General features: G+C 36.0%; 1 protein-coding gene across 1 annotated transcript in view; it reads left to right on the forward strand.

Moving 5' to 3' along the window:
• POLR3F (RNA polymerase III subunit F) overlaps positions 1–9,546 on the forward strand; it is a 13,129-nt gene extending 3,583 nt beyond the window's left edge. The window contains exons 3-9 of the mRNA XM_019653129.1: positions 1,477–1,544; positions 2,141–2,208; positions 4,240–4,352; positions 6,475–6,618; positions 6,827–6,934; positions 7,417–7,608; positions 8,670–9,546. Coding sequence (XP_019508674.1) covers positions 1,477–1,544; positions 2,141–2,208; positions 4,240–4,352; positions 6,475–6,618; positions 6,827–6,934; positions 7,417–7,608; positions 8,670–8,747 — 771 coding nt within the window. The 3' untranslated portion in view covers positions 8,748–9,546. The remainder of the gene's footprint in view (positions 1–1,476; positions 1,545–2,140; positions 2,209–4,239; positions 4,353–6,474; positions 6,619–6,826; positions 6,935–7,416; positions 7,609–8,669) is intronic.
• Positions 9,547–11,354: the final 1,808 nt, after the last annotated feature.

Consider the following 11,354-nt stretch of genomic DNA (forward strand, 5'->3'; position numbering starts at 1 on the left):
TGTGGAGGGCAGTGTCACTGGCCCTCATATGTGGGATCCGAACCAGGGCCCTCTGGCATCCCAAGCGAGTTCTTAACCATCGCGCCACTCGGCCGTCCCTACAGTGCATTCTAAGTAGTTTTCCTGGTGCCATCTACCTCAGAGCAGCCAGCCTGATATGTCTTTAAATACAGATCTGACCAAGTCACTTTCCCAACAAAAATCCTCTCAACACTAGAGATGCTCAAACTCATGGGTTGACCACACTGGGCACCTACCAACCTCACCCACCTCATCTTCCATCACTTTGACTTAAAAGTTAGGTTTCAGAGGGAGCAGATTGTTTTTGGTTCCCTGCCACATCATGTTGTTTCATGTCTCAGGTCCTTTGCTGATGTTCTCTTCCCTACTTAGAAGGTCCTTCTTCCCTGCTTCACAACTGACTAACTCCTCATTATCCTTCAAGTCTCAGCTCTGCTGTTGTCTCCAGGAAGCCTCCCTGAATCCCCAGGTTGGGCCAGAGCTTCTTCTCTAAGGGCCCATCCCACCCGTTACTTACCTCTATATTAATGCCAACCAGATGGTATTCAAGTTAGCTGTGTGATTCTCTTTTAGAATTCATGTTTTCCCCCAAAACAACAGTCACAGTACAGGTGTTCAGTAAATATTCATAGGCCGAATTAAATGACTGAATGGAGCTTCTAAATTGAGCTTTGTGTTTTGATTTTGCCATTTAGTGGGGAGGGTATTACTGTTCATCCATATGTAAGCCCACTTCCAAGTCATGAATCTGCCCAGTCTTAACACATGGTAAGGAGGCCTCTCTCAGCCATGGCTTCCCCGAGCTGCTATAAGCCCAGTGGTGCAGCCATTTGGGTGCTCCTAGTTTCAGAGTCAAGGAAATTCAGAAGCATGTCAGAAATGCTTTATTTTACTTTTGTTGTAGAAAAACAAAACTGCAGGCCTTTTATTCATTGGTTTTCATGTAACACAATAAATTTCTTCCTAATTTTCATGTAACACAATAAAAATCACACATATCAGTAAATGTCACTATTAACTGTAAATTTTATTTAATCATTGTGTTATAGAATATTTATGCATGTTACCTTTATTTGAACTTTTTGTTACATAAACTTTTGTATTATATTTATATTTATTGAATTTATTTTAATTTGAATATAAATTTTAATTTATTACTCTAAAGCTGCTTGTTTATAATTCTTTATGCATTGATCATATAACCAAGCCAGGATCTAGCATATAGAAAATTGTTAGTTATTAATATTTTAGAAAATGATGAGATAAAGAGCCAAGTTTTGAAAAATGCACTGCATGTGATATATAGGCAAAAACGTAAATCTCAAGAGAGGAACTGACAAAATGACTATAGGAGGTAGGATGTTTTAGTCTGTAAAATTTTAAAGAATGTATTAACATTTGTCATTGGATTTGACAAAATAACTGACTGCTATTTCCTATAAAAAAAAACTTCAGGGTCAGTTGGATCTCTTAAGGAGCAATACAGGCCTTCTGTATAGAATAAAGGATTCTCAAAATGCTGGGTAAGCACCTAATTATATTATTTTAAGAAAATTTTAATTATTATAAAAGTAATATATGTTTTTGAAAAAAGCCAATACAGAATTGCATAATGTAAATCTGTCATGCATACCATCCCTGCCTCCTATCATGAGTTCTATTTCCCAAAGATAACTTCTCTTAAATAATTTGGTATGTATACTTTCATATATGTGTGTGTGTGTGTGTGTGTGTGTGTGTGTGTATATATATATATATATATATATATATTATATACACACACACATATATATACATATATACATATATACATAGATGTATATATGTATATATGTCATATATATATATGAATGAGTATATATTTATAATTTTTTTTTTCTTAAAAATGGGATCATGCTATGCATACACTTTTGCAACTTGATTTTTTCACTTACTGTGTCTTGGACATCTTTTCATTCTGGTACATACGGCCCTATCTCATTCTTTTTAAGTTAAGTCCTTCTTTTGGTAAATAAGTCAATGTGATGACCTTGTCTGCTAATTCATTTAAGTTGTTGTATAGATTATTAGTTTATCCTGTACCTCTTTGCCTTTTTAATTCTACTTTATTCTCCTGCAGTAAAATGAAGGGATCAGATAACCAAGAAAAACTAGTATATCAAATCATAGAGGATGCAGGAAATAAAGGTAAGCATGTGAAGGAAGAAGCAGAAAAAAACATTGTCTTTGGGACCAGACACAGGGACTGAGCTCCTGGCTTCACAGGGATATAGAATATACTGCCATTGTGTAAAAAGGAGAGGAAAATATACATATATACTGTACATATGCATATGCTTGATGGACACCCAGGAGTTGCCTCAAAGGAGGTAGGAATTAGATGGCTCTGGGAAAAGATGGTAAAAAACTTCTGAATTCTGAACCACGTGAATGTATTATCTATCCAAAATAAATAAATTAAAAGTTAAGGTTCTTTTTTAATACTCGCTCAGTAAACTTTGGAAGCCTTAATTTCTTCATCTTATCTGTAAATTGTGGATAACAACATCTCTGGTTTTTGCAAAAACCAGAGGGATTCTTAGTGCAGTGTGGCAGTGTCTGACATAGGTCTCTCAACAGCTATTTAGCTCTTCTCTTCATTGAAGAACTATTTTTAAATTGTTGTTTTTACAATTTAGGATCTATTTAATCTGTTAGCTTTAACAATTAGATGTAATCTGAAAACATATAATTCTTATATTTAGTAGTTAGAAGGTTAAATTAACATTTTAAAAATAGACCTATGAAAAAGCGATTCTCTATTTTAAAAAAAAAATCTTCCTATCTCATTATGCCTCTACATTGGAAAGAAAATACAGCAAAATATTTTTACATAAAATTCCTTTTCACATATAACACTTATTTCCTTCATTAAAAGAAAAATAGCTTCCTATGCAGGGTTTTTAGTGGTTGTAGGAACTGCAATCTTCCTATTTTCCATCTCCCAAATATAGTGTTGTACAAAATAATGGACATAGGTGCTCACATAGTGTTTTTTTGCTCTCCATTGAGGATGGCCCAAAGTTAAGTTTATTTTTCAAATATACAATCTAAATTAAATTTACAAAAAACAGAGGTTGGGGTGCAAGAGGGAATGGAAGAGACAATATAGTCATACACTGCTTAATGAAGGGGCTGTGTTCTGAGAAATGCACCGTTAGGCATTTCATCATTGTGTAAACATCATAGACTGCACTTACACAAACCTAGATGGTATAGCCTACTGCACCCCTAGGCTTTATGGTATATAGCCTATTCCTCCTAGGCTACAAGCCTGTATAGCATGTTACTGTACAAAACATGAGATTAAATCAAGCACAAGAGAAGATGATACAATCAAGAGATGCCATAAATGCGAGAGGTATGAGGCTTCTGCCAGTGTAACACAGCATGGTGTTTTACAGCAAACATTTTTTTGTAAGTAGAAAGCGTACACTCTAAAATCACAATTAAAAGTATAGTATAAGAGTGCGAGCTCTGAGCAACAGCAGTTCAATGCCCGGCCCGAGCTGAGCTGCTGTTAAGCTGCCAACAGGTGGCAGGATGGCTCAGCTAAAAAAAAAAAAAAAAAAAAAAAAAAATAGTATAGTAAGTACATAAAATAGTAAGTCACTATCGTTATCAGTATTATGTACTATACATAATTGTATGTGCTATACTTTTGCATATGACAGCAGCTCAGTAGCTTTGTTTATACCAGCATTACCACAAACACATGAGTAATGCATTGTGTTACGACATTAAAACAGCTACAATGGGCTATGACATCACTAGGCGATTGGAATCTTACAGCTCCATTATAATCTTATGGGATCATCATCATATCTGTCCATCATTGACTAAAACATTGTGCAGTGCATGACTATAAATTAATTCAATAACATTCAAGATTTTTTTTGCTTTTCAAAAATGTCCTTTTCATATGTTTTTTAAAAGATTCCACACTAGGAGTCCAAGAAATTTCCAGTTAGAAAATAGAACATAACTTATGTATTGTTTTGCATATTTTTATTACTTTATCTGAGATTCTGTCTCCAAGACACTTAATTTTTCCTATAGCTATGCTGTAGTAATATACACATATATATTTTGCTAGTTTTGGAATGAGATATAAACAACAGTATTATAAACACAAATCCTATAGTGTTCCACTTATTTTACTTTACTGTCTTTTAATAGGAATATGGAGCAGAGATATCCGATACAAAAGTAATTTGCCATTAACAGAAATTAACAAAATTCTAAAGAATTTGGAAAGTAAAAAACTTATCAAAGCTGTTAAGTCGGTGGCAGTGAGTAGTTTTCTCTTTTCTTCTCCTGAATGTTGATTGTACATATATTGCTCCTACTATTTTTCGGGTTTTTATTGTTCTTTAAGCCGTATCGTGATTTAAAACAACTGATCAAAAAAGATTTTTAAACATTTGGTTCATACTGGTTTGGAGATGCTGCTTAGATATGTCACTGCCTGGTTAACTCTTAGTGCCTTACTCACTTAAAAATCTAAAACAATGTCTTCAGGAAAAAATTTTGGAATCATTAACATTTTTTCTGGATTTTCTGGTGTGTAAGGAAATTTATTTCATCCTGGCATATTAGATTATTCATTGAACAAATATCAATTATGAGTTTGCTATGTGCCAGACACTGTCTGGATGCTTGGTATACATTAATGAATAAGTCAGAGAAAGATCCCTGCCCTGGTGGAGCATCTGTTCCAGCACAGGGTGTTTCTCCTCCTCCTCATCCCTCCCCACCCATCACATCCCTCGGGGTTCCAAGCTCCAGAGCTTGGCTTTCAGGGACACCTGCTGCTGACCACACTGATTTAGGTGTCAGAGGAGCCAAGGTTGCTGTAGGCTAACGTTTGCTTGAACACAAATTTCAGCATATAAGAATTTGATATTCAGCATTGATTTTATTTACCAATGACATTTATGTCATACCACCCCCTAAGTTAGAATACTATTTCTCTTCCACATTTTTAATGGTAATTTTAAATACAGTAATACCTTAGTTTGTGAGCATAATTCATTCTGGAAACAAACTACTCGTATTGCAAGACATCGCTCATTTACCAAGTTAAAATGTATTAGAAATGTTTGCTCATCTTGTGGAACACTCGCAAATCAAGTTGCTCACAATCCAAAGTTTTACTGTATCTACAAAAGTAAAGAAAATTAATATAATGAATCCCCACATAGGCATCACCTAGCTTCATTTTGCCAATTCTACTTCTAGGTCTTTATTTTTAATAGCTTTATTGAGATATAATTTACATACCATAAAATTTATCCTTTTAAAGTGTCTGATTCAGTGGGTTTAAGTATATTTACAGAATTGTGAACTGTCACATTCTAATTTTAGAACATTTTCATCACCCCAAAATGTGACCCCTCTAGCAGTCACTCCCCATCTTCCCTGTTCCCAAGCCCTGACAATCGCTAGTGTATTTTCTTTCTCTCTAGATTTGCCTATTCTGGACATTTCCTAAAAATGGAATCATACAGTATGTGGTCTTCTGTGTATGGCTTCTTTCACTTAGCATGATGTTTTCAAGGTTTTAAACTAAAGTAGTATTAGATTATAACACAAAGTATAAAATAAATATTAATGAGTCCACATTGATAGATAAATGTTTGCATAAATAAACGGGGGAGAATAGACATCTCCCGTGCAGAAGAATTCTAAATAATTTATGTGGACACTACCCTCAAGGAAGTAGAGCATAACTCCTAATCCTTAAATGTTCAAATTATTTTACTTTACTTACTTGCTGGGTATGGTGACTTTTTTCCAAGGAAAGGGCAGGGAAAAAAGTAACTTTACCATGGAGAAAACTGAGAAACACTACCTCCATCCAGTTGATCAAGGTTAACATCAACACTGAGAAGTCATATTGATGACAGATACCCTTGATATAATGTGACGAGAAGGTTGTTTTACCTCTGTGGTCTTTTTTCCAGTCTAATCATGAGAAAAACATCAGACAAATCCTAATTAAGGGACATTCTACAGAATACCTGGCCAATAATTCTCAAAACTGGCAAGTTCATCAATAACAAGACTGAGAAACTGTCACAACTAAAATTTGCCTAGGGAGACATGACAACTAACTACATTGTGGCATCCTGAATAGGATACTGGACCGGAATGAGGACATTAGGGAGAAACTGTAGACTTTAGTTCATAATGTATCAATATTGGTTCATTAATTATAACAAATGTACCTTACTAATGGAAGATGTTAGTAGCAGGGAAAACTGAACACAGGTAAATGGGAATTCTATACCATGTTCACAAAAATTCTGTAAAACTGCTCTAAAATATAAGTTTTGGTTTTTTTTCAAATCTTAGTTTTGGATGACTGTTTGTTATTTTATAACCACATCTGCTGTGCATGTTTTTCCCTAGGCCTCAAAAAAAAAGGTGTATATGCTCTATAACCTGCAGCCAGACCGGTCTGTGACTGGTGGAGCCTGGTACAGTGACCAGGATTTTGAATCTGAATTTGTAGAGGTGCTTAACCAACAGTGTTTTAAATTCCTACAAACCAAGGTGAGGCATAATTGAGGAAACTGTCTTTTTTTAAAAAGTTTCTCCATAAAGAATGTTTAATTTCTTATATCTTATTTTATAGGAATTGAAAAATATTGAAATTGATACATTTTACTAAACAAAATATGTTCTGTTGGTTCCACTCTGTATAAACTATATTCAGAAAACACCAGTATTCTTGCTGAGATTTATGTTTCTATCCTTATAGGCAGAAACAGCACGTGAAAGTAAACAGAATCCGATGATACAAAGAAATAGTTCATTTGCTTCATCACATGAAGTGTGGAAATATATCTGTGAATTGGGGATCAGTAAGGTCGGAACTCAGTTTCTAATTTTCATCTTATTTTTTACAACTTCCTCATTGTAGGGATAGAGTTACAATGTATTCCAGTCATACTTGACCCAGACCCTTTTTTTCAGGTGATTCCTGTGAACATTCTGCAGAACTTTAGGAAAGTACTATCGTAAGCCAGTTAGGCACAGGTGGTCATTGCCACCTTTTATAAATCTTAAATTCTTGCCAAAGAAATGTTATTTTACAAGACTTCTAGATTTTACTTAGAAGAGTGAAGACATCAAAAAGTTTCAAACTCCACATTAGTCAGAGTTCTTTCCCTAGCATTTCAGTGATTTGTGCTAATTTGGGCCATTGTTCAACCTCTTCGTGCTTTTGATTACTCTCCAGCATAATGCTTCCCCATTTCACTGAGGAATTGTGACTCTTTATTGTATATAATATCCTCCAAAAGAGTGTCTCCTTGTCCTTTTTTTGTTTCTAATACGGCCTCTTTATAGGTAGAGTTGTCCATGGACGACATTGAAACCATCTTGAATACACTCATATATGATGGGAAAGTGGAAATGACTATCATCGCTGCAAAAGAAGGCACGGTTGGAAGTGTAGATGGACACATGAAACTATATAGGGCAGTCAATCCAATCATCCCACCCACAGGTTTGATCCGGGCCCCCTGTGGTCTCTGCCCGGTGAGTTCAAGTGGCTTTACTTTACACTTGACTGCCATCAGTGCAAATCCCACATAACATAATTGGAAGCACACCCCAGTTTTCTTAGACTTTCAGGGTTGACCAAGAACTACTCAACCTGCATGTAACTTTGATCACATTTAATGAACAAATCATTGTATTACATTGTTTCTTAGAATAACCAGGTTAAAGGAATTTGTGTTTTCTGCTCTTGGCCCTGAAATGGGCAACTTTGACAAGCATTAATCACTTAAGTAGGGAGGGAAATGAGATTTGGTAAGAACCTACCATGGGCCAGACATGTTTTTGAAGATTTACATGGTCTCATTTAATCCTCCTTGGAGCTAGTGGTGTTATTTCCCCTTAAGCAGGAGAAACTTAGGCTCAGGAAGACCTAAGAGCATGGAGCTTAGACATAACAACCAGGATTCAAACTCAGAGATAATATTCTTTTCCTTGCAGCTTGCCCCAGCACTCTTCATACATTCATTGCCATATAGTTTGAGTGCCAACTGTGTGCTATAGGCACTGTCCCAACCCTCTTCACATTTATATTCTTGGGCTGCTAGTCTTAAGTTTTATTTCATTATACTGGCCATTTTCTAAATGTCTAAGCACCCTGCTTATAGAGTGCTAGCAGGTTGGGAATTCTGTTCAGCACTCTTCACAAAAAGGAAGGTAGCCAAACATGAAACATTTGGTTAGTCAAAATGAAAAGTCATTCAAAAGTATGGATCTCCCTTCTTGTATTCCTGTTACCCACTGATAGCCCTTTCCCCAGTGGGTGGGTGAATATGGTCATCTGAATGCTACAGAAAAAGGACTCCCATTAACTAACTTTATGACCACAGAGCAGGTCCTATTATAGTATGTTCTTAAATACAGTCCTGATCTCTTTCAATTGGAAAGTTTTGTTTTTAATATTGCTTTAAATAAATGTTTGGGTTTGGGATATTTTGTTAACCGAAATTTGAGTTGTTGACATTTAATGGAAGACTTTACCTATTAATGTTAGAATTTTTAAACTTCAGTTTGAATATAAACTTTTTTCTTTTTTGAAGGTTTTTGACGACTGCCATGAAGGTGGCGAGATTTCACCATCTAACTGTATTTACATGACAGAGTGGCTCGAATTTTAATAGAGAGCTATGGACTTTATTGACATTTTGCAAATGAAGTTTCTTTGGAAGCAAATAATTTATGATGGAACATCAGATTCCCTTAAAAGCAAACTTCACAGTAATGGATGTAGACTTGCTGCTATGAAAATATACTTTTTTTTTTTTATCTGTGAAGACTAAATTTATATTGGTAGAATAGCCAACAGAATATAAAGAAGGTAAGATTAGTAGTGAAATCTATTCTTCAGTAAAATACTCTGAAGTTCTGGAAGACCACATCTGAAGCTGTCAAGACTTTTGATTGTTAAAGGAAAAAGAATCCAACAAATCCATATTTACCAATGGATAATGGCTACAGCCTAAGAATGCTCATTTTTAAGTTATTTATTGAGGCCTTCATTGGGAATTGTTTATATCTGGTACACTATCACCATTTCTGTTTTCTATTTTCTCAGTGGTTCCATTGAGAAGAAATTAAAAGCTGTGAAGGCAGGAATAGTAGAGGCGTCTACGCAAACTTGGGGTGTGAATGGTGGAGAATTGGAACATCCCTTTTCCACACAGTTAAATCCTTTTTACGTCAGAAATATTTTTTCAGAGGATTATGCCGCTGTATTTACCTCAAACTTATGATGACTGTTTTCAAGGATATGTTTTCAATGCATAAAGATTATCATTCTCATCCTAAAGGGGGTATTTTCACTGGTCCTTTGTTAAAATCTTAACAGGTTTCACTCTGTGGCTCAATTTTATTATTTACTACAACTTTCCCCTAGATTCTCATCATTTAACTAAAATTAAAACTAAAAATAACCTATCACTCCAATCACACTTTTTTTTTGCCCTCCATTTTTTTGTACTGTTTTAGATTTGTTTCCTTTATTCTGCTCTAAAAATCATGGTGTAGTATGTCTAAACTGAGCAGAAAGCCATTGTATAATAATTGTCCCTAGTTCTAATAGCACTTTCAGTTCCAGTTTGGCCATATAGAAAACATTAGTTCATTTGATGTAGTGTTGCACAGAAGTTAGCCGTAGGGCTTTTTAGGATCTCAGCTGTTGTATTTTCTCTTTCTAGCTCCATTTAAAAGTTTAGGCCAAAAGTGTGGAACCAAAGGAAAAGAATTCAAGCTCAGCTACACCTGAGGCCTGAGTTCAAACACTAGTTTCAAGATACGCTAAGTGAACAACCATTAGAAGGGTTATTTTGAGATAAATGGGATTAGTAAAATAAAATGCAGCTCAGTAACCAATTTTTAAGAACCAGATAAATTCTGTGGCCAGCTGTATAGAATTAGCCTTTAATAACACTAGCTCTTTGAAACAAAGATTGCTTCACATAAGATACAGAAGAATCTTGGAGCCTGCAACTACAGAGGGTTTCTCTTCTACCTCCAGTGAGAGCTGGAATGGTAAGGACAATATCTATCCTTCCCGGAACCTGACCTATCACAGGGGTGTAGTCATGTTTAATAAGAAAACTGAACTTGGAGAAGTGGAGACCAGGAACCAGATTTAAACACAGACTTTGCATTATGTCTTAATAACCAGAGATTGATTTTTTTAAAGCTTACAATCAATGGCTAAAAAATAAAGTATTCATTGCCTCATTAGAATAAAGAGTCTTAACACTTTTTCCCCATGTTTTTAATTCTGAATATTAACTGAAGGAGAAAAGAGACAATAATTTAAAAATATAGTACCTCTGACAATAGTTAAATGGATATTTACATACAGGTGTAGTTTGACCAAAACAAATAGTGGGGCTCTAGACTCATAACACCACCAAAAATTCAAATTGGGAGTGAAGTCCTAATCCTTACAGTTGATTTCCATTTTGTATAAGGTATTTTGTTCACCTGTGAATATATTCCCTGGGGTCTGTCAAGGTCGGTCTCTCTCTCTCTCTCTCTCTCTCTCTCTCTCTCTCTCTCTCTCTCTCAATAATGATCCATATAGTCAAACATAGACTCATAGGAATCCATGATTCGATGGCTTAAGTGAATAGTTTATGTGGCGTTTTTCCATGAAACCACTCTGATCTTAGTTTGGTGATGAGTAAATTTTATGGTGCCATGATTTTTATGGTGATCAACTAAGTAAACTAGTCAAACAAGTAATTTCAAGTTATTCACTTTTAACTTATTCATTATTAGATGGTGGGTGAGGAAAGAATATAAAATACATGCTCTAGACCCCACTGTTGTCCAACAGAACTTTCTGTAGTAATGGACTGGAAATTGTTTGAGGTAATACTTAAAGATTGTAATAGGCAAAAAATGTTGGGGGCCGGCCGAGTGGCGCGATGGTTAAGAGCTGGCTTGAGACGCCAGAGGGCCCCGGTTAGGTTCCCACATATGAGGGCCAGTGACACTGCCCTCTACACCTAAGATGAACAACAGCTCAACCTGGAGCTGGGCTGCCTTGAGTTGCCGGCGACGGCATAGGCTGCAGCCCCTGCTGCAATGGGTTGCCATGGGCTACCGTGTGTAGCCAGCAGCCAGCATGAGCGGCCAGCCGCCGCAGTGAGCGGCCATCCAGAAGCCGGCAACTGATCTGCCTCACCCAGGAAGAGCGCAGTGATGGTGCCAACTTGGGCCAGTGAAGCAACGTCCTCCACAACTAG

This window comes from Hipposideros armiger, unplaced genomic scaffold (genome assembly GCF_001890085.2).
Source record: "Hipposideros armiger isolate ML-2016 unplaced genomic scaffold, ASM189008v1 scaffold_195, whole genome shotgun sequence".
Classification (NCBI taxonomy): domain Eukaryota; kingdom Metazoa; phylum Chordata; class Mammalia; order Chiroptera; family Hipposideridae; genus Hipposideros; species Hipposideros armiger.